This window comes from Aotus nancymaae, unplaced genomic scaffold (assembly GCF_030222135.1).
Source record: "Aotus nancymaae isolate 86718 unplaced genomic scaffold, 86718_ANA_hifiasm-v0.15.2.pri h1tg000012l, whole genome shotgun sequence".
In the NCBI taxonomy this organism is placed as follows: Eukaryota; Metazoa; Chordata; class Mammalia; order Primates; family Aotidae; genus Aotus; species Aotus nancymaae.
In genome coordinates this window covers 42,185,946-42,212,605 of record NW_026988423.1, presented here as the reverse complement: position 1 = coordinate 42,212,605, position 26,660 = coordinate 42,185,946, and the positions used below count along the sequence as shown (strand labels likewise).

The following is a 26,660-nucleotide window of genomic DNA, read 5'->3' as shown; positions in this document are numbered from 1 at the left end:
CTCGGCTCACTACAACTTCCATCTCCTGGGTTCAAGCTATTCTCCTGCCTCAGCCTCCCGTGTAGCTGGGATTACAGGCATGTGCCACCACACCCAGCTACTTTTTGTACTTTTAGTAGAAACAGGGTTTCACCGTGTTTGCCAGCCTGGTCTCGAACCATGACCTCAGGTGGTCTGCCCACCTCACCCTCACAAAGTGCTGGGATTACAGACGTGAGCCACCTCGCCCAGCCGGAATAAACTCTTAACAGCTGCGTGACAGATTCACATTCCACAAAGCCCCGGCTGAAGAGCACTCTGCACCCGCCACCACTTTCATCCTCGGACCTCAACTGGGTGCAGGCGGTTAGTAGGGCGAAGACAGGCAGGAGAGCTGAGGAAAACCCTCTGAGACCCTCCCTCCATGGCTGAGGTCCCTCCTGCACCTGCTCTTTGAGGGCTAGAAGTAGAATGGAAGGAGACCTCCTGAAAAACCAGAAAACCGTGGTGGAACTGGATGGAAAAGACAGGGAGCAAAAAGCCAGCGTGGTTCAGAAAGCTTGGCAGCTCCACTGCAAAGCCAAAGACATCTGCAGAGTCTCCTCGTTGCTCCCACGACAAGCTCTGCCACACGGAAAGTCCCGATACTACCCTCGAAATCTTTGAAGTTGCTGTGAGCCAGCTGTAACCAAAGCTGTAACAGAACTCCCATCCAGCTCAAATACAGATGACACTGCGTGACAGCCTGGCTCTAGTGCCTGCCAGGAGGGTCCTGCCATTCTTTGGTGGGTAAATTTTATGTATTTTACACTTGCAGGGTTTTTTTTTTTTTTTTTACAAGCAATATCTGGCATTTAATCGGGAATTATTAGAAGATGCAAGAAAACAGGCCGGGCGCGAAGCCTCACGCCTGTAATCCCAGCACACTGGGAGGCTGAGGCAGGTGGACCACCTGAGGTCAGAAGTTCAAGACCAGCCTGGCCAACATGGTGAAACCCCCTCTCTACTAAAAATACAAAAATTAGCCGGGCATGGTGGCAGACGCCTGTAATCCCAGGTACTTGGGAGACTGAGGCGGGAGAATCGCTTGAGCCTGGGAGGCAGAGATTGCAGTGAGCTGAGATTGCACCACTGCACTCCAGCCTGGGCAGCAGAGTGAGACTCTGTCTCAAAAAAAGATGCAAGAAAGTGTGACTGATATACAAGAGAAAATGTCACAGAATCAGACTTAGAAGATGGTCCAGATGTTGTGATGATCACAGTTTAAAATAAGAATGATAAATGTGCCCAGGGCTTCTCCCGGTGAAAATAGAAAACGTGAACAAATGGGGGGTTTCAGCAGAGATATGGGAATTATTTAAAAAGAAATAGTCAGACCCCCCCATCTCTACAAAAATTGTTTAATCAGCCAGGTGAGGTGGCATGTGCCTGTATCCCCAGGGCTTTGGAAGGCTGAGGCAGGAGGACCACTTGAGCCCAGGAGCTTGAGGCTGCATCGAGCTATCATCATGCCACTGCACTTCAGCTTGGGCAGCTGAGTAAGACCTCATCTCTTAAAATAAATAAATAAATAAATAAATGAAAATGCAAGGAATTAAAAAATATATATAATATAGAAGTGGAGAACTCATTAGATGGACCTAAAAACAGCCCAAGATGTAGCTAATAAAAGGCCAATAAAATGTATGCATTTCATTTGTATCCACACACAAAAGTAAAAGGGAAGTGGGGAAAGAAAAACCAGAACACAGCATGTAAGATCTGAGGGACAAGATTAAGTGGTCTAACGAGTGTGTAACTGGAGGACCAGAAGAAGAGGGGAGGGGGGAAAGGAAGAAGAAATCCTTGAAGACGTCACAGCTAAGCATTGGTCAAAATCAATGAAAGCAGTCAACCAACAAGAAGCTTGGCACACATCGAACATGATGAATGCAAAGAAGACCATACCTAAGTACAGCACGAACTGCCAAAAACTTGCAAGAAAAATCTTAAAGATGGTCAGTGGAACGATACTACGTAATGACGGCTGCGTGGAGTGGCTCACACCTGTAATCCCAGCACTTTGGGAGGCCGAGTTGGGTGGATCATTTGAGGTCTGGAGTTTGAGATCAGCCTGGCCAACATGGCGAAACCCCGTCTCTACTAAAAATACTAAAATTACCTAGGTGTGGTGGCAGGCACCTGCAGTCCCAGCTACTCAGAAGGCTGAGGCAGGAGAATCATTTGAACTTGGGAGGCGGAGGTTGCAGTGAGCCGAGAGCATGCCACTGCACTCCAGCCTGGGTGACAGAGCAAGCCTCAGTCTCAAGAAAGAAAAAAAATTAAAAGACATACTACATAATTAAAAGTAACGTTAAAAATGTTTGTGAATGTCTCATCAGAATTAATGAAAGCCAGAAGATAAAATATCTTTAAGGTATCCAAAGAAAAATCTGTTAACCTAGAATCTTCCATCTGCACCTTAAAAAATAAGCACAAAATAAAGACATTTTTTTTAAGAGACACTTGGATACTCATGTTCATTCGAGAGTTATTCACAATTTTGGAAAAGATTAATAAAATTTCAGGACCCATGCTGCCTGATTTCAGGACTTAGCATAAAACTACTGTCTTCAAGACAGCATGCCATTAGTGTACAAAGAGAGCAAAGACACCCAACACAGAGACTCGATAATCCCAAAATAACCCGCCGCATTTACGGTCAGTTGATGTGCAGTCAAGGTTCTAAGTCAATTCAGTGAGGAAAGAAAAGCAGCTTTAACAGATTATGCTTAGAATAACTAAAAATGTGTACAGGGAAAACCAAAGGTCAACACTCCACATATGAAAACTAATTTCTCATGGTTCACAGACATAAATGTAAAAGCTAAAACCATAAATCTTCCAGAAGAAAATGTAGTAAAATATTTTGTTCTTCTATTTTTTTGGAATGGAGTGGCCTGATCTCAGCTCACTGTGACCTCTGCTTCCTGGGTTCAAGGTATTCTCTTGCGTCAGCCTCCCGAGTAGCTGGGGTTACAGGCACCCACCACCACACCCAGCTAATTTTCATATTTTTAGTAGACACGGGGTTTCACCATGTTGGCCAGGCTAGTCTCGAACTTCTGACCTCAAGTGATCCACCCGCCTTGGCCTTCCAGTGTGCTGGGATTGCAATACTTTTATAACACTGATGCAGGCAAAGATCTTTTTCAACAGGAATCAAAGAGCACTGAACATGAAAGAAAAAAGTGCTAAACTGGATTTAATCAAAGCTTCAAACATCTGCCCATCAAAAGATACTACAGTGGCTCCTCCTTATCTGTGATTTTACTCCCTGCAGCTTCCGTCACCCTTGGTTAACCGGTCAACTGTGGCTGGAAAATACTAAGTGGAAAATTCTAGATACAAACAATTCATAATTCTTCACTTGCATGCTGTTCCGAGCAGCGTGATAGAATCTCACGCCACACCACTCCATCCTGCCAGAGACGTAAATCACCCCTTGTCCAGCATATCCAAGCCGTCTATACACCTGCCCGTTAGTCACTGCTGCCATCTACTCTTGACATTGTCACGGCTCCAGAATGACCAGGATCACCTGAAGCACATAACCCTCTTTCTGACTTATGGTCAGAAGGTCAATGGCAGCCAAACGCTACGTCACGATGCCCGTGCCATTCAGCTCGATCTCATCACACAGGCATTCTACCATCTAACATTACCACAAGAAGAACACGGCAGCTCAAGCCTGTGATCCCAGCACTTTGGGAGGCTGAGGTACAAGAATTGCTTGAGACCAGGAGTTTGAGACCAGCCTGGGCAACATAGCAAGACCCCATCTCTACATAATTAAAAAAAAAAATTTAAACGGGGAGTACAGTATAAGAAGATATGTTGACAAAATGGGAAATCACATTCACACAGACTTTTTAGAGTATGTTGTTAAGACTGTTCTATTTTGTGGCTAGTTATTGTCATCTCTTACTGCACATAATTAATAAATTTAACTTCATTATAACTTTATTATAATGTTATTTATTATGTACTGGAAAAAGCATAGTATATACAGGGTTTGGTCCTATGCACAGTTTAAGGCACCTAATGAAGGTCACCAGACATATGCCCCTTGGATAAGGAGGGGTTATTGTATTAAGAAATGAAATGTATGTCACAGAGTGGGAAAAATTATTTGTCAGCGGACTACCTGGGCTAATAGAAATGTTTATGCGTTTTACTGCTGTCTATAATTGTCAAAATTCATCAAACTGAACACTCAAGAGCTTTACATTTTATAGTATTTGAATTATGTCCCACTTAAAAGGTAAAAACTCCAGTGGTACAGGCTGAGATGAAAAGGAGGCTGAAAAAATAAAGAAAAAAATACAACAAACTAAAATAAGTCCTAGCAGAATTAAAATCCGCAATGCAAATCTTCCCTCCAAAAATCGACCTAATACGACTGTTAATCAAGACAGTGATATAATTCTCTGGGTTAAAATACATGTATAAGGAAAATCATCTGAAAGTCAGGTTAAGGAAAAAGAGATAAAACAAAAATATATTAAGTCAGAAATCTCAAAGATGGTATATTTACAGAATTAGAGGGCATTAAAATATAAAAGAACAGCAGGTATACATTTATGTTAATAAATTTGAAATCCAAAAGAAATGAGTGATTTCTGAAATGAATAGATAATTGAATCCATGAAAGAAAATGATCACTTATGTCAATTAATAAACATGACATAAACCAAATATTGTTAACGAACTGCCCTAAACTGTTTTAAATTTTACATGATCTCACAGAAACATGTGTTCAAATATTCAAAAATGGTTACTATGTAACCTTTTCCAGTGCTCAAAAAGATGGAAAAGGGCAAAATATCCTATACATTTCGCCTAACTCCAGTATTAAAAACCTGAAAATGGAAAGAAAATGAAATGGGTCAATTATTGTTATTATTATATTACTATTTGAGAGGAGTCTCGCTCTGTTGTCCAGCCCTGAGTGCAATGGTGCTATCTCGGCTCACTGCAACCTCCACCTCCTGGGTTCAAGTGATTCTCCCACCTCAGCCTCCCAAGTAGCCGAGGCTACAGGTGCTTTGCCGCCATGCCTGACTATCTTGTATTTTTTGGTAGAGATGTGGTTTCACCACATTGGTCAGGCAGGTCTCAAACTCCTGACCGCAAGTGAGCCACCTGCCTCATCCTCCCCAAGTGCTGGGATTACACGCATAAGCCACCATGTAATCCCAGCACTTTGGGAGGATGAGGGACTGGAAGGGGATTCAGCTGATGCCCTGGGTCCATCTGTGCTACAGCCCAGCATCACCTGACCTAAGCCTACTCTAGACAAGCTGGGTCCCCCTCTACTAGGAGAAGCAAAAGACTTGGGAAAAGGTATCGCAGTTCCAAAGCCACCACCAATCAACCATCTGACTCAGCAACTGCCCAGCTCTAAAACAGATCCACTGAAGAGTGTTAGAAAATTATCTAGTTGATGTCCTCCACAGCAATGGAAAGATGTCACTCAATCAAATTAGAAAAGGGACAAGAAAGAATTCCACAGAGAGGAGAAAGCATTGTTACAGAAATGAAGACCAGTGATCAGCAGACAGTCACTAGAAAGCCTCAAAGTACTGAAGCAGAGAATACATGTATGAGAATATAGAAGGCCGAGGAAAAGCATGGAGAAAGGACAGTCATGGGGGTATTGGAAGGCCACAGCCCAGGATCTAAGCTGTGGATAAGGCCGGTAGACAGACTGAGACATACAGAGTATTAGAAACAGAGGCCGGGCGCGGTGGCTCACGCCTGCAATCCCAGCACTTTGGGAGGCCGAGGCGGGTGGATCACGAGGTCAAGAGATCGAGACCATCCTGGTCAACATGGTGAAACCCCGTCTCTACTAATACAAAAAAATTAGCTGGGCACGGTGGCGCGTGCCTGTAATCCCAGCTACTCAGGAGGCTGAGGCAGGAGAATTGCCTGAACCCAGGAGGTGGAGGTTGCGGTGAGCCGAGATCGTGCCATTGCGCTCCACCCTGGGTAACAAGAGCGAAACTCCGTCTCAAAAAAACAAAACAAAACAAAACAAAACAAACAAACAAACAAAAAAGAAACAGATGCTCGGTGCCGCAAAGAAAAATTAGCACTGAGACAAAAGATCTTCCAGCAACGAAATGTTTACTTCCTGGGCTGCAGGAGGGGTAACTCTCGCTAACCATCTCACCACGACAGCAAAAGCAGAAAACAAAACAGGGCTGAACAAATGTTTTCCAGGAAGAAAACTCGGTCTAAACATTGAGAGTGTAGGCTGGGCGTGATGGCACAGGCTTGTAATCCCAGCACTTTGGGAGGCAGAGACAGGAGGACCGCTTGGAACCAGGAGTTTGGAAACAGCCTGGGCAACTCAGTGAGACCCCACCGCTACAAAAAATTTTCAAAACATTTGCCAGGTGCTGTTACACGCATCTATAGTCCCAGCTACTCTGGAGGCTGAGGCAGGAAGATCGCTTGAGCCCAGGAGTTTGAGGCTGCAGTGAGCTCTGACTGCACCACTGCACTCCACCCTGGGACACAGAGTCAGACCCTGTCTCTAAAAATAAATAAGTAATAAATAAAAACTGGGAGTGTGAATCATATTCCAAGGAACCACAACAACAACATGACAGTGACACAAAGCACCACCACAACTACAGCACAGAGATGAACAGGAACTGGTGACATTTTCAAACTTTCTGGATCATGATTACATCCTAAGCCACAAGGAAGGAAAAGCGGGTTATCACAGACAACAACATTCAACCCCACCGATAATGAAGGAGCAATCACAGACCTTTAAAAGAAAAAAGTTATATGCCAAGTAGGGTGGCTCACATCTGTAATCCCAGCACTTAGGGAGGCCCAGGCAGGCAGATCGCCTGACGTCGGGAGTTCGAGACCAGCCTGGCCAACATGTTGAAACCCCATCTCTACTGAAAATACAAAAATTAGCTGGGTGTGGTGGTGCTCGTATGTAATCCCAGGTACTCAAGAGGCTGAGGCACAAAAATTGCTTGAACCCAGGAGGCATAGGTTGCAGCGAGCTGAGATCATGCCTTCGCACACCAGCCTGGGAGACAGAGTGAGAAGGAAGGAAGGAAGGAAGGGAGGGAGGGAGGGAGGAAGGGAAGAAGGGAGGGAGGGAGGGAGGAAGGGAGGAAGGAGGGGAGGGAGGAAGGAGGGGAGGGAGGAAGGAAGGAAGGGAGGGAGGGAGGGAGGGAGGAAGGAAGGAAGGAGGGGAGGGAGAGAGGGAAGGGAGGAAGGGAGAAAATAAAAGAAATAGGAAGGAAGAAAGAATGGAAAGGGAGGAAGGGAGGAGAAAGAAGAGAGAAAGGAAGAAAAGAGGAAGAAGGAAGGAAGGAGGGGGAAAGAAGGAAGGAAGGGAGGAAGGGAGGGAGGGAGGGAAGGAGAGGAGAAAGAAAGAAAAGAAAGAAAGAAAGAGAGAGAGAAAGAAAAAAAGGAAGGAAGGAAGGAAAGGGTTATAGTCCAAGAATTTTATATCTAACCCAGTTGTTTATGTGTGCTAAGATATCCTCAAATTTGTGTGAATATGTGTGAAAGATATTCTTAGATTTATAATACTAAGAGGATTAAAGCTTGAAGTAAACTTCCTGAAAAAAACTTAACAACGAAATTTGGGAATGTTTATGCAGGAACAAATATATATTAATTAAAAATAAGAAAGAGAAAACAAGTAAAATACGGCTAGGTGTAAGCACTATAGACAGCTAAATATACAGGCAAGATATGTGCTTCTAATATTGTTCTAACACCGGTAATATTGTTTAAATTGAAAAGAATAAAAGTTGTAAAAAATGGGAGGAGCATATTTATCACCACCATATATTAAAATGAGCAAAGTATAGGAAAGAGAAAGAGATAACATTCGATTTATTATCTTCCATAAAAAAGGTATTATTCATTTGTAACTGATGTTAGCTGTTAGAGAGAAGCTCACAAAAAGCTTTATGGCCATCAGTAAAGAGAATAAAAGTAAGGTATCTACCTTCCAAGCAGCTGAGCGGATAATATCAAAAATAGAAACAAGACCGTAGTCACAAAAGAATAACTTAATAGTAGGTTCACAGGAGAACCCCCGCACAACAAAATGACGGAATTAAATCTCAACCTTAATGTTGTAAAAATAATATAAATAGGCTAAGTGTACCGATAAAAAGGCTCTCAGAATAATTAAAAATTATAACACAATGACATATATTGGGTAAAGGTTTCACCCCTAACAAAATCCCAGCAAACGGGAGGGCACCATGTACCTTATTCCTGGAAGGAGAAGACGCTGAATAACTGTGAACAGCTCCAGTGACCGCTGCACATCACGGTAAATGTTACACAAACACAAGCGGAAAGGTTACGTGGCAAAAATCAACAGGACTCAAAAGCACTTAAAGAACATGTGCACTGATAAAAGGTGAAATCTACTATGAGGGCAGAGCATTGAAAGTTAAAATAAAAACTGTTGGAAGTAAATCCAGGAAGTAACAACATCAGTACATCACAATAATTTATCTTGGACAAATTAAAGGAACCAAAAATAGGGCTACGGAGCACTGGGTAATCCAAGATAACTTCTATACACATACAAAAAGCCTTGGAGCATGGAGCCAACACCGTTATAAAAGTTCATCTTATTTTTGGTTACAGAGAAAAATCTTAGCAAATATCAGGTTGTACTTACTTTCCACAACGCAATGAAAATAGAAAATTGGCTCACGCCTGTAATCCCAGCACTTTGGGAGGCTGAGGCAAGTGGATCACCTGAGGTCAGGAGTTCAAGACCAGCCCGGCCAACAAGGCAAAACCCTGTCCCCACTAAAAAAATACAAAACATAGCCAGGAACAGTGGCACGTGTGTATAGTCCCAGCTACTCGGGAGGCTGAGGCAGGAGAATCGCTTGAACCCGGGAGGTGGAGGTTGCAGTGAGCGGAGATTCTGCCACTGCACTCCAGCCTGGGTGACAGAGCAAGACTCCATCTCAAATAAAAGAAAATTAAAATGTAAACTAGGAACTTAAAAATTCCAGTGACTCAGAAATTAAATTATAAGATACTTTCCTATGAAATTTATAAAGCAGCAGAGGGAATTTTAAAAATACAATAAAATATTATAATGTAAACATCAAAACCATCTATCAAAATGTGGGAGATATTACTGAGGCATTTCTCAGGGTCTAATTTCCCATCCTGGTTGCCTTAATTATTAAATAATAAAGAATTAATATAAAATAAATAATCTATTGAAGGAGCTACTAATGGTAACAAATACGCAATGAAAACCCACAAAAACGTCAATTCCCTAATCTGCACTCCCATGTTTACACCGCCATTATTCACAGTAGCTAAGACATGGAATCCAGCCAAGTGTCCATCAATGGATGAACGGGTTTTTTATTTTTTTGCCTCTTTTTTTTTTTATTGTACTTTAGGTTCTGGGGTACATGCGCAGATCATGCAGGATTGTTGCATAGGTACGCACATGGCAGTGTGGTTTGCTGTCTCCATCCCCCTGTCACCTGTATCTGGCATTTCTCCCCACGTTATCCCTCCCCGACCTCCCCACCCACCCTCTGTCCTTCCCATAGCCCCCACAACAGACCCCAGTGTGTGATGCTCCCCTCCCTGTGTCCACGTGTTCTCATTGTTCAACACCCACCTTTGAGTGAGAACATGTGGTGTTTGATTTTGTGTTCTTGTGTCAGTTTGCTGAGAATGATGGTTTCCAGATTCATCCATGTCCCTACAAAGGACATGAACTCATCATTTTTCACAGCTGCATAGTATTCCATGGTGTATATGTGCCACATTTTCCTTGTCCACTCTATCACCGATGGGCATTTGGGTTGGTTCCAGGTCTTTGCTATTGTAAACAGTGCCGCAACGAACATACGTAAAAATTGGCACATTTACACAATGGAATATTATTCAGCCATATAAGGAAGGAAATCCTTTTTCTTGCAACAACATGGGTTGAACTGGAGGGCGTTACATTAAGTGAAAGAAGCCAAGTGCAGAAAGACAAATACCGCATGTTCTCACTTATCTATGGGAGCTTAAAACAACATACCGAACTCACAGAGAGTAGAATGATGGTTACGGGGGCTGGGACGGGGAGTGGGAGTGGGGGATAAGATGAGAAGGCTAATGGGTAGAAAATACAGTTTTTTAGAAGGAATAAGATCTGGTGTTCAGGAGCACAACACGGTGATTATTATTAATAGTAATTTCTTGGCCAGCAATGGTGGCTCACACCTGTAATCCCAGCAGTTCTGGAGGCCGCAGTGGGCAGATCACCTGAGGTCAGGAGTTTGAGACCAGCCTGGTCAACATGATGAGACCCCGTCTCCACTAAACCTACAAAACTTAGCCGGGTGTGATGGTGCACGTCTATAATCCCAGCTACTCAGGAGGTTGGGGCAGGAGAATTGCTGGAACCCAGGAGGCAGAGGTTGCAGTGAGCTGAGATCTCGCCACTACACTCCAGCCTGGGTGACAGAGTGAGACACCATTTCAAACAACAAACAAACAAAAAAACCCACTAACTTAATGTATATTTCAAAATAACTAAAAGAGTGCAACTGGCATGTTCCTATCACAAAGAAATCATGAATGTTTTAGGTGATGGATACCCAAATTTCCCTGATTTGATCATCACACGTTGTATGCTTGTATCAAAATCTCACATGTACCCCATAAATATGTACAACTAATATGTATTCATAATAAATAAAATTAAAGACTGGAAAAATTAATTCCCTATAATTAAGGGAACTGAGGAATGAAAATACAATGGTAAAAGATTCCTTTATTGCTGGTTCATATAGCTAGGGTTGAAAACTCCAAAGCCCACAGAGACCAAGCCAGTCCATCAAAAGGGTATAGACAGGGATAAAACACTAATGAACAGGGGAGGCTGTGGCGTATGCCTCACCCAGAGGGGACAGCCACTCAACGCCACCAAATTATTGCGATGAAGGAATGTAGGGCTAGTCTTGCCAAATTCTCCAGTATTTTAACGGGAGAAATGTATATTTTTAATGTGAGATTTCTGCTTTATAAAATGGTGTATGGGCCAAATATAACATGGCTACAAGCTGTAGTTGGCTGATAGGCTGCAAGTATGCAACTTCTGATTTAGACTATCGACTCCAGCTTGAACCGATTTCAATAATTTACATTTTTCCAGAAAAATGTCCATTTCATGTAGATATTCAAGTGCATTAATAGGAAACCGTATCAAGCGTTCTTTTTTAAAGTCTCCCACGTTTACTTTCATATCTAGTTTGTTTTAGTGGTAATGCTTTCCTTCTTCATTGAGTATGCTGTTTGTGAATTTGTTGCTTTTCTTTTTCAAAGAATGGGCGCTTGGATCTCTTCACGAGACTGAAAGGTTTTTGGGTTTTAATTTTTAAATTTCCAAGTGGGTGGCATTCTTAATGAAACTTTTGTTATTAATTTCTGGCTTATTGTCTTGTAGTCAAAGAATGTGCCTATAATACTTGTTCTTTGGGATTTAATTAGGCTGTCTTTGTAGACTAATACATAGTCATGTTTTATTTAATGTTCCAGAATCACTTAAAAAGAAAGCTATTGTCTTTCTAAGGGTGCAAAATTTATATCACATGCATGCGTGCACACATACACACTAATACACACACATTCAGTGTCATTCAAATTCTGTTACTGCATTTTGTCCACTTGATCAAATGGAAAGGAATGTATAAATCCTCCCATCATAATTGTGTTCCACCCCTCTTCAGGGTACTTCTAAGAACTTTCCCTGAGATGGAACTTTTGCAATGAATATGGTATTCCAATAAAAAAAAGGAGAAGCCTAAAACTGTAAGTTCTCATTAGTGTTGTTCAGCACAGATTTCCAGTTTACTCCCTTCTGGACATATAGTTGGTTGTACTTCTCAATGCCCTTTGATAACAGTCATGGCCATGTGACTTGCTTTAGCCAGTGAAATGTGAATAGAAGTGACAAGACCCTTAAGAATCACAGTGTGATTCCCCGGATCTCTTTCCCCTTCCTTAGCTAACACTGAAGCAGAGACGGGCCAGAGTCTCTTTCTGCTAAAACTCTTGAGTGAGGATGACACGGAGAAAAGACCCAACCAACTCACAGTGAACACACAGTCTGAGTGAGAGCTTGAATTTTGTGGCTTTAAGCCACTGCTATTTGGGGGTATGTTTGTTACTGCAGCATAACTTCGCCTATCCTTACTGAAACAGATCTGAAAACAAAGCAGGCAAACTGCAAAGGGGAAAAAATGGATAACCAATCAATATGTTAAAAAATTCTTCCTCTCACATACTAGTGAAAGCAAAATGAGTTGCCACTTTTCACTGTCCTATGACTTATGATTTTTAAAAATTATAATACTCAGTATTGGTCAGAACGTCCTAAGACAGGCATTCTCACACATTTCTTTTGGTAAGCATTCCCTAAGAAAATGTTATTCAGCATGAAGAATTTTAGCAACTTCCTCTGTTTCACATAGTAATCTCACTTCTAGGAATCCAGCACGGTTTCTGCATTCAAGATGGCACAGTACCTTCAGATCAGGGAGAAAACAAACTTCCAAAGTAGGATTCTGAGATCGGTTTGCTTGCCTCTAACCTTAAATGCAGTGCTGACCTCCTGGCCCGTGGAGAAGAGGACACTACTATCTGCAGCGTGTGTTAGCATCATGATTAATTAAATGTCATCTGTGGTTTCTTGGGATAAAATAATTATTGAAAGCAAGGCTCTGGAAGACCTAAGTGGCTTCACGGTTTGACCTTTATGGTAACGACGATGCCAGTCAGGACTGCCAGCTGGGATGGCTGCTTCTGAACACCCTCGAAAGAACATACAAGCTCAGACCTTTAAACTCTCAGCTCAAGTCACAGAGAACTAGAGTGCTTCTATGGTGGACCTAAAATAATCACTTCTTTCTTATAACCCTGCAGGGAAGATGCCAAATTTAACTGTGAGCTCTGTGAAATTATAAGCTGAAATCACAGACTCATCAAATCTCTTATGTGAAATTTCAGGTCCTGATTGAAAAGGAGTGGGACCTGAGATTCAGAACAGGAACTTTTTAGATGGATTTAGAAAACTGATTACCCAAGTCTCCCTTACGTCCTCTCTGACAGCTCAGACAGGATCAACTCGAAGACCTGTAATCAACACAGCTAAGGCGGTTGCCTTGATAGGGGATGCGTTTCTTCAAGGCCTACTCCCACCCGGTTTCCTTGTCTCTAACCTGGACAACATGGCAAATCCCTGTCTCTACTAAAAATACAAAAATTAGCCAGGCGTGGTGGTGCACACCTGTAATTCCAGCTACTCGTAATCCCAGCACTTTGGAAGGCCGAGGCAGGAGGATCACTTGAGGCCAGGAGTTCAAGGCCAACCTGGCCAAAGCGGCAAAACCCCATCTCTACTAAAAAACAAAAAATTAGCTGGGCATGGTGGCATGCAACTGTAATTCCAGCTACTCAGCTAGAATCAGACTGGCGTATCCCAGAGGAAACATTCTAGGTCTGATGTGAAAGAACACAGAGTTGCAAGATGTTACCCATTTATACCCATTTATATCAGCATATATCCGGGGAACAGGTGTAACTAGGGTGTTACACCAAAGAAGACAGACTAATTTTGGATGAGGCTACTCTTACGGAAACAGTTGCATATACTGGAACTTTTATTTTAATATATTGGCTGGAATAGCTAGAAAGGACTCAAAGAGCCTACTGGTCATTGGCTGAAACTTGAATCCAACATGGTCAATGTCAGTAAGATTGAGATGGCATCCCTTTCCGGGCGTGCTGGAGAGGACGGACTTGCTTAGGGAGATAGGAATGGTGGAGAGGAATTGTCATGATCTTCCACTACCGTTCTGTGTCCCAAGCAAGTCTAAAGAACTCTCCCTTCACCAAAACAATGAGAAACGCAAAGACTGACTTCAATTCACATCCTCTGCTCTCATAGAAGGATATTCTGGAGAGTGGCTAGCGTCTTTCATCCAACCAAAGGTAACCTCATCAGGACCCCCTGTTTCTAGAAACAATTCTGGAAAGCAATTGGAAGCCAAAACATTCACATATAGGTTTGAAATACCAAGGTATTTATGATTCGGGTGTGTGTGTGTGTGTGTGTGTGTGTGTGTGTGTGTGTGTGTGTTCAGTTAGAGTTTCAATGCCTTGTTGTCACCCTCAGTGATGTATATTCACTAAAATTACAAAAAGAATATTGTATTTAAAAGCTATCTGGTTAAGATTTTACAGTCATATGACTCTTACTAGTAGCAGGACCTGTGCAAGCTTCTTGAAACCTTGGTACTTCGTATTTCTCATCTACAAAATGAGCATCATCACAGTTAGCACTTGTGGCTTTTGTGAGGACTAAGTAAGTTAATAAATAAAGTGCTTAGAACAGTCTTTGGCACATGATGAAAACTCTGCATGCATACGCTAGTATTATTGTTATCCAGTGTTATTACTGGGGCCCTGGTGAGCATTACATAAGTGTTATTTATCATTAATTTCCCAGTTAAAACTTGCCACAGTAAGATCAAAAGCATGCAGCCGTAATTGACTAACACAGAGTGGAATACAAGAGTTTAATGCCAATTATGCTATTCACAAATGCAAGCATTTGCAGAGACGTTTTTCTTTAGCTGTTGTTCACCAACACTCGTCGCTTTATGAATTACATCATTTGTAAACTTACAAATCTCCAGGCACTGAGTTCCCTGCAGGAGACTAGGGAAGGGCTTCACTCTCTAGAGACCCTCAAGGAAGGAAACATAATTGGGTTTGCTTTCCATCTGTCAAAGTGTGCCCCAGACCAGGGTATCTTTGACTTCAATGTGTATATGAAACACCTGGGAATCTTGGTAAAAGGAAAATTCTGGGCTAAGCATGGTAGCTCATGCCTGTAACCCCAGCACTTTGGGAGGCCAAGGTAGGAGACTGCTTCAGGCTAGAAGTTCTACACCAGCCTGGGCAACATAGCAAAACTTCATTGCCACAAATAATAAAAAGTAAAAATTAGCCAGGCATGGTGACAAGGCATGCCAGTAGTCCTGGCAACTCGAGCGGCTGAGGCAGGAGGATTGCTTGAGCCCAGGAGGCAAAACGAATTCCAGCCTCTGGGGAGGCGGGAGGCTGAGGCTCAAGAATCGCTTGAGCTGGGGAGGCAGAGGTTGTAGTGAACTGAGATCATGCCACTGCACTCTAGCCTGGACAGCAAAGCAAGACTCTATCTAAAAAAAAATAGAGACTACAGGCTCCCAGGCTCTAGCCTTGGGTCCTTGGAGATTCTGATTCTATCAATCTGTTTTGTTTTCTTCTGTTTTTCTTTTTTAGAGACAGAGTTTCATGCTGTTGCCCAGGCTGGAGTGCAATGATACAATCATAGCTCACTGCAGCCTCTACCTCCCAGACTCAAACAATCCTCCTTTCTCAGCCTCCTAGGTAGCTGGGCTCACAGATGCATGCCACCATGCCCAGCTATTGTGTGTGTGTGTGGGGGGGGGGGGGGTGGTGTGTGTTTTGGTAGAAACGGGGGGAGGCTCACTATGTTTCCCAGGCTGGTCTCGAACTCCTGACCTCTGCACCTGGCCCTGTTTTTGGTTTTAACACACTCCCCATGTGTTTCTGATGTGCAATCAGGTTTGGGAAACTCTGCTTTAGGCTGAAAATCTCTACCTGCCTTCCCCTCTCACCAGGTCGTTCCATTTTCTGGTCATCTGTGGGTGAGCGTCTTGCCTCATGCACAGGAAAGAAGTGTGTGTTCTAACTCACCAAAGAGACCGAATGCAAGCTCCAGAGCATTCCGACCAGCACACCGGTGTGTCTGAAGGTGAACTGGAAGCAAGCACTGCTTGGCATTATAAAAACTCTACACCTTTTCTGTCTCCTACGAGATCGGAAATGAAAACAGAACAGTCACATTAACATGACTCATCAGCACAGGATAAATACTCTTAGTGAATGGGTAATTGAAAAGGGAATGGTGGGGACACTAGGGCTGACAACGAGGACACCACCAACTCTCTTTCACGAGACTCAGGCCGTGATTTTGTTCTTACGCAGCTCAGCAGCCTGTCTCAAAACACACCAAGAGTGAATCTTGCCAACCATAAAAATAAGCAAGTTCACACATAATGGCCCCCAAAAAATCCTTTTTCAATTGAACTGAACCGGATCAAATTCACCTATCCAGGCAGTGGCGAACCTTGAAAAAAAATTACAAACGTGTTGAGAAATGAGAACGAATTTCCAAACTCCAACACATTTGCTGGAATTGCACCGGATTCTACATCTTTGAGGAGCAGAAGGTAAACGAAGGAGGAAGAGGGCAAGATCTTCAGTTTTTTGAAAGAAGGATCTTTGTTCTCTCAGAGGAGAGGTGAGCGTGGCTTGGAAGAAGAGAGAATTGCCTTAGGAAACATGAGCAGGACTGGTACAAGGACCCTTGTGTTGCCGAGAATGTTTCCTGGTTTGACTGTTTCAGGAAACCATTTGCAAAGCTAGCCGGATTCGCTCCAGATGACCTAGCAGTGTGGTTGTGGAACGCACCGAAAATGCAGAAAGCAGTCAAATACATCCCTTAGGCCTTGAGGATACCAAGCCTTTATTCCCCAGTAAATGGTACAGGAAGCGCTGAAGTAACAGCTGCTCTGGGGACTACAGAGCTAACGGGGAGCACATAGGGTCTAGCACAGCCCACAGTGACTTCCAAGAAGCCATTCTTCTCAACTGGCTTCTATAATTCCGCTTTGGCTGTGTGTGATGGCGCATGCCTGTAATCCCAGCACTTTGGGAAGTGAAGGTGGGAGAATCACTTGAAGCCAGAAGTTTAAGACCAGCCTGGGCAACAAAGTGAGACCCCGTGTCTACAAAAAAATAAGTAAATAAATAAACAAAATACAGCTTTGGAGACAATTTTTTGAATGACTTTTTGTTTTTTTTTTTTTTTGAGATGGAGTGTCACTGGGATGCCCAGGCTGGAATGCAATGGCATGATCTTGGCTAGCTGCAACCTCAAACTTCCAGGTTCAAGCGATTCTCCTACCTCAGCCTGCTGAGCATCTGGGATTAAAGGCTTGAGCCACCAGGCCCGGCTAATTTTTGTATTTTAAGTAGAGACAGAGTTTCACCATATTGGCCAGGCTGGTCTCAAACTCCTGACCTCAAATGATCGGCCTGCCTCAGCCTCCCAAAGTGCTGGGATTACAGGCATGAGCCGCTGCACCTGGCCTTTGAGTGACCATTTTATCAACTAATCCAAGGATGATACATAACTAATAAGATGCACAGGAGAGAAGTTGGCTCCTGACATGCAAAGGATACCTTGGGAATTGGGCTTAACAGTCTCGAGGAGCCTGCTGGAAAAGAGCTGCAGGCCTCCAGAACTGGGGCTGATGGAGAAATCCTGGCAAGAAAAAAAAAAGGGTCCAGGAAAGGTGAATCTTGGTCCTCAACCGGTACTTGGTAAAAGTCACCTTAGCTGCAGAGGCTGATGAAAGAGAAATGGAACACTGACCACAGGGGAACAACGATCTGAGTTAAAGTTCCAAGAAATAACTTTTGCAGTGATGAGCCAAAGAGGAGATCCCAGGCATTGGGCAGAAGTTTGGGCTTTTTGTTTATTTAACTCTGAATAGTTCAGGCTAGGCACAGTGTCTCACGTCTGTAATCCCAGCACTTTGGGAGGCCAAGGCAGGAGGATCCCTTGAGGCCAGGAGTTTGAGACCAGCCTGGGCAACAGAGTGAGGCCTCGTCTCTGCAAAGAATAATAAAAAACCTAGCTGGGTGGGGTGGCACATGCCTGTAGTCCCAGCCATTTAGGAGGCTAAGGTGGGAGGACAGCTTGAAACCAGGAGCTTGAGGCTGCACTGAGCAGTGATTGCACACTGCCCTCCAGCTTGGGTAACAGAGCAAGACCCTGTCTCTATAAAAAATAAAATAACTGTGAGCAGTTCGGCCCATTTGACACACACACACACACACACACACACACACACACACACACACACACAGTCCCACCACTGCGGACAAACTGGCAACAGGCCAGGTGTGCAGTCTCAGACCCTCCTGCCTTCCATTCTGTCTTCTGGAAATGTCTGGCTGGATCTGTGTCCAGGAAATCCAGGCGAGACCCCTAATCCAGGGAGATGACTGTTCCATGAGCAGCCGGTGAGGCACCCCCCTCCCAATGAGCCACCTAATGAAAACCTCATGTGTCAACTTGGGTTACACAGACAAACCCAGGCTAATCCCAGCCGGGCCTCATGCCGAAGGTATGACCTCACCATTGGGCAAAGCGGCAGGGACCCCAGAGAAAGAAGATTGGTGTGTGGGCCAGACCCGCTTCTAATCACAGGCAGCTGGGATGGATGGAGGCACCATTGCCATCCCTCCCGCTGCTGCCTGATACAGGCTGGTATGGGATGGGAGGCACAGCCACCCTACAGTGAAGAGTACTAAGCCCTGCCCCAAACACTCCTGCTTTTTTACTTTCTTTCTTTGGCGTCATCCACATATTAGTTTGGCGCGATTACTTTTGCACCAACCTAATAAAAATCTCTGCCATTCCACATGTTCCACACCAAAGCGAAACTTAATTAGGTAGGCTGGAATCTCTGGAGGATCCCCAGTTACAGAAGCGAGGAAGGAAGGATATAATTAGAACCTGGGTTTTTTTCCTTAACAGAACAGCTCGAAAGGCCCCATTAAGAGAAGGACAATGAAATGCGGTCATTCCGTCCCTAACCAGAACCTGGCACCTGAGAAGCTTCACTCACTGGCCGAGTGAGATTTGCAAAACACCTTCAAGACACACACTTCAACCTCAGACTGGGCATTTTTCGCTTAGCTCTTCTCACACTTAGGGATTGTATACATTTTTGTGGAGGCAATTCCTGTAGCCTACACTGCTGCGTTATTTTCATGAATTTTGTACTAAATCTTTTGTAGGCAACAAAACAAAACTTCAAGGAAGCTGAGCTTCAGAAATAAATAAATGTGCTTTTACCTGATGGGTCACTGGGAAATAGTTGATGACTTGAGTTTTTGTTAAAGGAACGAATAGAAATTCGCTGCAAGGTTTGCTCCTGAGTTCTGCTTTCAGCGTTGGTAGCTGAGTGTGATGACTTCCAAATAAATTGGCGAAACTTGAAATCTCTTAAACCACATCCCAGATGCCTGAGCCTCAATGAGCTCTTTGAACAGTATCAGAAGGCCCTAAGGGACTCCAAGCTCTCAGGGAAGCAGGGAGGATTTGCAATAATCTAAAAATTCCCCCATGAACTGGGAGAGGATGAGAGGATATAAAAATAAGCATGAACTTGGGACTGAAGATGCTTAAATCTTTTTTTTAATTTTTTTCATTTTTGTTTTTTTTAAGAGATAAGGGTGTAGTTCTGTTACCGGGGCTGGAGGGCAGTGTTGTAATCATAGCTCACTACAGTCTTGAACTCCTAGGCTCCAGCAATCCTCCTGCCTCAGCCTCCCAAGTAGCTGGGATTACAGATGTGCGCCACCATGACTAGCTAATTTTTTCTATTTTTGTGAAGACAGGGGTCTTATTAAGTTGCCCAGACTGGTCTCAAATTTCTGGCCTTAAGTGATCATCCCACCTTGGCCTCCCAAAGTTCTGGGATTACAAGTGTGGGCCAGGGCACCCAGCAAGATCCTTAAATCTTATAGGAATAACTCTCCCACAATTATAAGAATAACTTCTGGACATAACTAGGAATAACTCTCCATAAGAAGTATGAGCCCAGCCCATGTATAAAGAAATTGCTAATTCCATTCACATTTACTCCATTTGACTAGGTTTTTTTTTTTTGACATGGAGTCTTGCTTTGTCACCCAGGCTGGAGTGCAGTGGCGTGATCTAATCTCACTGCAACCTCTGCCTCCTGGGTTCAAGTGATTCTTGTGCCTCAGCCTCCTGAGTAGCTGAGATTACAGGCACGGGCTTCCATGCCTGGCTAATTTTTTTTGTATTTTTGTAGTAGAGACAAGATTTCACCATGTTGGTCAGGCTGGTCTCGAACTCCTAACCTCAGATGATCAGCCCGCTGCGGCCTCCCAAAGTGCTGGGATTACAGCAGTGATTGACTACGTTTTATTACAAGAGTTGTGTGAGCAGAATCAAAGACCCAAAGCCTTCTTAGTTCCAGAAACAGAGGTGTAGATCCAGACTTTTCTTATTTTAAGGAGGAAAGTTTTTTTCCTGCAATTGTATATCTGAAAAAATGATGGAAGTCACCAGAAGTGAGATCTTGCTGTAAAATCTGTGCTTTGCTCCAGCTTTTCAGAAATTCCTCTAAAATATAAAGTAAGGTCAAATCAGGCCTAGCAAGATAAGGTGAGTCACCACCATCAATCAGAATTGGCAGGACAAGCCGGGAACCGCTCATACAGCTGAATACCCTGGATAAAACACCTCTATCCTGAACCAGAAAATAAATGTCTACAGCTGCACTTGGCAGGTGGCCCTCGGGTCCATTCACCATATGGTCACCCTTATTACCATCCTCCCAACAAGTCCAGGAAGATGACAGGCGGGAACCACGCTCTTGCCACTAGCTTGCAGGCCAAGCAAGCTTCTCCTTAGAGACCCTGCTCTATTCCTCCAAAGAGACTTTCTGCCCATCTCCTGTTATCGTTTCTTGGTCTACACTTCATGCTGTTTGGGCATGCCAAAAGCCCAACGTCTGTGCCCGATGCCTAGAATTAAGCTGCTTTTCAAAGGGAAGAGTGTGTGTTACAAAACAAAACAAGAAGCCTCTTTCCTGGACCTTTATCTAAGGCAGGATCTAGCTGGTTTGGGATAAAACTTGGAATTTTAGAGTAGGGAAAAACCTTACAGATTATCAAATGCAGTCATTTTTCAAAGCTTTTTAAACATCGTGAGGGCCAGGTGCGGTGGCTCATGCCTGTAATCCCAGCACTTTGGGAGGATGAGGCAGGCACATCACTTGAGCTCAGAAGTTTGAGACCAGCCTGGCTAACGTGGTGAAACCCCGTCTCTACTGAAAATACAAAAATTAGTCGGGCATGGTGGTGCACGTCTGTAATCCCAGCTACTCAGGAGGCTGAGGCAGGAGAATCACTTAAGTCTGGGAGATGGAGGTTGCAGTGAGCCAAGATGGTGCCACTGCACTCCAGCCTGGGCGACAGATAGAGTGAGAATCTGTCACAAATAAAAAAAAAAAAAACACAAGGTTATATTTTTTTTCCAGCGAGGTTGTATGCAGGAACTCAGTAAATAGAAACAGGCAGAAAACAAGCTGTGACGTCCATATAGTAGAATAGGAATACGGCCATCAAAAGAAATGAAGTCATGATAAATGCTACAACACGGGTGAGCCTTGAAAACACGATAGTAAGTGCAAAAAGCTAGTCACAAAGGAAGGCAAATTCTATGATTCCACGTGTAGGAAATGTCCAGCAGAAGCAACTCTAGAGACGGAAAGTAGAGAAGGGCTCGCGTACGACTCAGGGAAATACGGGGATTGAGAGACGATGGCTAACAGGTGCGAGGTTTCTTTTTTAAGCAATGAAAATGTTCTAAAATCTGCCGGGTGCGGTGGCTCACGCCTGTAATCCCAGCACTTTGGGAGGCTGAGGCGGATGGATCACGAGGTCAGGAGATCGAGACCATCCTGGCTAACACGGTGAAACCTCGCCTCTACTAAAAATACAAAAAATTAGCCAGGCGTGGTGGCGCACACCTGTAGTCCCAGCTACTTGGGAGGCTGAGGCAGGAGAATCATTTGAACCCAGGAGGCGAGATCGCGCCATTGCTCTCCAGCCTGGGTGACAGAGCGAGACTCCGTCTCAAAACAAAAAAAAAGAAAAAGAAAATGTTATAAAGTGGATTGTGGCATGCATGGCACACATCTGTGAACTAGTCTGGCCTGGCTGACCTGGCAGAACCCCTACCTACTCCTCCTGGAGGAGCTCACCAGCCACCTGGCTATCAATACCCTGGCCGACGCTGTCAATGAATTTGAGGGTGGCACGAAGCTAGTCAGCCATGACTTCAAACTCATTCAGCAGGTGAGGTCCTGGCCGCGTGTGAGGCGCAGCAGAGAGTGTCTAGGTGACCGGGTGGAGCAGTCGTGGCCTCTGAAGGGGCGTAGTGCTTGCTTGCTGAATCAAGACGAGAGGCTCAGAGTGTAGACACCGGTGGCCAGGACCAGATGTTAGGGCTGTAGTTATGGAGCTTCTTCCAAAGCCTTAACTGAAACACTTCGCTTCTTCAGTAGCTACTTGAAGATGTGAACCAACTTAGGATTGCTGGGCCAATTGGGGGAGAGAGTTGGGTAGAAAACAGGGTGCTTTTTAATTTTAATTTAAAAAGTTTTTAAAAAGAATTAAGCATCCTCAGCCCCAAGTTTTTGCTTGTTTTCACATTCTCTCATCAGACTCCAGTTCATGGGGACATTTCTAGATTATTGAAAATCCTCCCTGATTCCATGAGAGCCTGGAGTCCCTTTGGGCCTTATGACATTGTTCAAAGAGCTCATCGAGGCTCAGGCATCTGGGATTCGGTTTAAGAGACTTCAAGTTTTTGGATTCCTCAATCCAAAGACGGGATTCTACTAAGAAGGGCGTGGGCTCGTCGGAGGGCCGCCACAGTCACTGGAGAATAAGCTGAAGGTCGTCTCTCGGAAACTTTGGAGAAGATGGAAGTTGAGAAAAACCAAAAAAAAAAAAAAAAAAAAAAAAAAAGGGAGGCTGAGAGTGAAGCCTCTGAACAGATCTGGACAATGGGAATATCCAGATGAAAGGCAGTGACAACGGGAACGACACAGCACCTCCAGCTTAGAAGGCTCCTAAGCCTGCAGGTTATGGTGTCCTTGGGTTAGACCTTCCCAAAGAACGTGGAGGAAGTGAGGCAGCGTGCAGGATGTGGGCTTGCGGGGTAGGGCAGGAAGATAATGCAGTTTTCTTCCTGGAAGCCCCTTCCGTCAGTCTGCTGGGCAGGAGTGGGGATGGTGACTGGCCCAGGATTAAGTCTAGGATTTGTTTTGTAGGCTGCATAGGAAATGTCGGTGTATGAGAAGCAGAGAATCACTGGGTGATTCCCTGGCCAACAGGAAAGGCCTCAAGTCCAAGCTGGTGGATGAGAATCCCCAGCTCACCAAAGGGATGTACAACCTGTGAGCCTAGGGCTTCGGGGGACAGGGGAATGGGGAGGTGATGGCTACGAGATGTGGGGTTCCTTTTTGGAGTGATGAAGATGTTTTTTTTTTCCTTCAACTTTTAAGTTGTGTGGTCCGCATGCAGATGTGCAGGTTTGTTACGTGGGTAAACGTGTGCCGTGGTGGTCTGCTGCACACATCAACCCCTCACTGGGTATGAAGCCCAGCACCCGTTAGCTATTCCTCCTGACGCTCTCCCGCCCCACTCCAACCCCAGCAGGCCCCGGTGTGTGCTGCCCCCGACCACGTGTTCATATGTTCCATCATGCAGCTCCCACTTATAAGTGAGAACGTGCACGGGTATCTCAGAATCTAAAATAAAATACAATTTAAAAAATAAAAATTAAAATAAGATAAAAATGTTAAAATAGACCTGTCATGGCAAAAAAAAAAAGGTGAGAACACGTGGTGCTTGGCTTTCCAGTCCTGCGTGAGTGTGATGAGGATGATGGCTTCCAGCTAAAATCCACTGCGGTATTTGTTGCACGGGTCTGTGACTCTCATCTGGCTACCCTGGGGCTACACTCCCGCGCTGTGCCGCACTGCTCCCCCAGCCTCTCCCTGCCCTCCACCTGCCTCAGCTGCACTCCCTTCTACTGCGGGGCAGTCACCTGTCTGTTTCACGTCCTCCTTCCAGCTACGTTTGCCCGTGTCTGTCTGAACTTGGCTGGCTGTCCCCTGCAGCCCCGCGCTGGTCTACTTTTCCTGAGTGTGATGCAGCCAGAGACACTGACGGTTAGCCCAAGAGCGCAAGCCCTGGCTCTAGTCCAGGCAAGAGCTTAGGGTTCCTGTTTGAGGGGTTTTGGTGAACTCACTGCCCCGATTCCTTTCTGCTTCTAGCTTGGAGCTCAGCTTAGATCTGCATGACATCTACAAAGCATCCACTAAACACCCCTAATTGTGGACTTTAAATGTGTGAATCTTAGAGTATGTGAATTCTAGATCAATAAAACTGTTATTTAAAGGAGGAGGAGGAAGAGGAAGGAGAGGAAGAAGGAGGAGGAAGAGGAGGAGGAGGAGGAGGAGGAGAAGAACAAGAAGGAGGAGGAGGGGAGAAAGAAGGTGCCGTAAGTGCTCCAGCAGCCAGGCCTCTTTCCTCACCCCGTCCTAGAATGGTCCTGAAACCATCTCTATAGGCTCCTAGAGCTCTACAGAAAGTTATTGAAACAGCCTGTTCTAGTCCAAGTTTCTGCTCCTCAAACCGAAACCAAGACAGGAACCCAAGTCTCTGGACTCAACGTGCAAGGCCCTGCATAAATCCAAGGTCTCAGTGATGAGACGGGGGTGTGTCTCCGGGTCTTACCGTCCATGTCCAAGCGCTGCATGATGATGGCCAGCTCCACCTCGCTTGGCATGTACCCCAAAGAGCGCATGGCCATGCCCAGCTCCTGCTTGGAGATGAAGCCGTTCCCATCCCGGTCCAGAACCCGAAAGGCCTCTCGGATTTCTACAAGGGAAAAGCAAAGAAAGGCCAGTGGTCACACGGCTGGCTTTGTTGCACTGTGGTTATTGGTGACTGTCTTCGGAGAACTCCCAACCGCTTTACAGTGATTTGTTAAAACTCTTTAATCAGATAAAAGGAAGGACAGAAGGAGAATGTAAAAAAAGAAAGGAAGCAAAGAAAAGGGAAAGAGAAAAAAGGAAACGGAAGGGAGGAGAGGAGAAGGGAAAATGAGAAAGGAAGAGAAAGAAAAGGAATGGGAGAGAGAAAAAGTGGAAGGTGGAAGGGAGAGTGGAAGAAAGGAAGGGATGGAGGAAAAAGAAAAAAGAAGGGAGAAAGGGAGGGAGAGGGAAGGAGGGAGGGAGAAAGGAAGAAAGGGAGGGAGGGAGAAAGGAAGAAAGGGAGGGAGGGAGGGAGAGAGGGAGGGAGGGAGGGAGGGAGAGAGGGAGAAAGAAGAAAGGGAGGAGAAAAAGAAGGAAGAAAGAAAAACAAAGGAAGGAAGAGAAGAAGGAAGGGAGGAAGGGAGGAAGGGAGGAAGGGAGGGAGGGAGGGAGGGAGGAAGGGAGGGAGGGTGGGAGAGAGGGAGGAAGGGAGGAAGGGAGGAAGGGAGGGAGGGAGGGAGGAGAAAAAGAAGGAAGAAAGAAAAACAAAGGAAGGAAGAGAGGAAGGAAGGAAAGAAGGAAGGAAGGGAGGAAGGGAGGAAGGGAGGAAGGGAGGAAGGGAGGGAGGGAGGGAGGGAGGGAGGAAGGGAGGAAGGGAGGGAGAGAGGGAGGGAGGGAGGAAGGGAGGAAGGGAGGGAGGGAAGGAAAGGAGGAAGGGAGGGAGGGAGAAAGGAAGAAAGGGAGGGAGAGGGAGAAAGGAAGAAAGGGAGGGAGGGAGAAAGGAAGAAAGGGAGGGAGGGAGAAAGGAAGAAAGGAAGAAAGGGAGGGAGGGAGAAAGGAAGAAAGGAAGAAAGGGAGGGAGGGAGAAAGGAAGAAAGGGAGGGAGGGAGAAAGGAAGAAAGGGAGGGAGGGAGGGAGAAAGGAAGAAAGGAAGAAAGGGAGGGAGGGAGAAAGGAAGAAAGGGAGGGAGGGAGGGAAAGAGGGAGGGAGAGAGGGAGGGAGGGAGGGAGGGAGAAAGGAAGAAGAGGGAGGGAGGGAGAAAGGAAGAAAGGAAGAAAGGGAGGGAGGGAGAAAGGAAGAAAGGGAGGGAGGGAGAAAGGAAGAAAGGGAGGGAGGGAGGGAGAAAGGAAGAAAGGGAGGGAGGGAGAAAGGAAGAAAGGGAGGGAGGGAGGGAAAGAGGGAGGGAGAGAGGGAGGGAGGGAGGGAGAAGAAAGGAAGGAGAAAAAGAAGGAAGAAAGAAAAACAAAGGAAGGAAGAGAGGAAGGGAGGAAGGAAGGAAGGGAGGGAAGGAGAAAGGGAGGGAGAGGGAGAAAGGAAGAGAGGGAGGGAGGGAGGAAGAAGAAAGGAAGGAGAAAAAGAAGGAAGAAAGAAAGACAAAGGAAGGAAGGAAGGGAGGAGGCAGTTGGGCCTGAGCATTCTCCGACTCTCTAGGAGGCACACAATTAGACAGTGGTCCCAGCAGAGGATCATGTTAACCAAGGACACTTTCTGAGCAAAGACGAGGCTTTTGCCTCAGCTGTGAGGAGAAAGCTCCCCTTAACTGCAGTCCTCGGGAGGAACAGAGAATGCAGTTCCCCTCTGCAGACGTACTGCAGATCCCTGCTGCTGTAGGAGCTGTACAGAAAGCTCTTTCAGTCTCACAGGAGGACAAGAGTTAAGTGTCCTGATACTTTTATTTCATTCTCCTAGTTTACAGGTGTTTTGTGGCTATAAACAACCTCAGGTCAATAAGAACACCATGAAAACTCAAAAGACACCTTTAATCACTTTGTCCCTGGGCCAGCAGAGAACGTGCCTCTGCGGTCAGTAAGGACTGTTTCACGTGGCAGACAATCTCCTCTCCTTGTCCCCTAAACCTGAGTTGCCCTAAATTCCACC

At 45.1% G+C, this 26,660-nt stretch overlaps 1 protein-coding gene across 6 annotated transcripts in view; it reads right to left on the bottom strand.

Moving 5' to 3' along the window:
• Positions 1-26,660, bottom strand: part of CALN1 (calneuron 1) — a 636,916-nt gene that overhangs the window by 297,206 nt on the left and 313,050 nt on the right. For all 6 annotated transcript variants that reach the window (XM_012449090.3, XM_012449087.3, XM_012449086.3 and 3 more), the window contains one exon: positions 24,544-24,687. In XM_012449090.3, the coding sequence (XP_012304513.1) occupies positions 24,544-24,687 (144 nt within the window). The remainder of the gene's footprint in view (positions 1-24,543; positions 24,688-26,660) is intronic.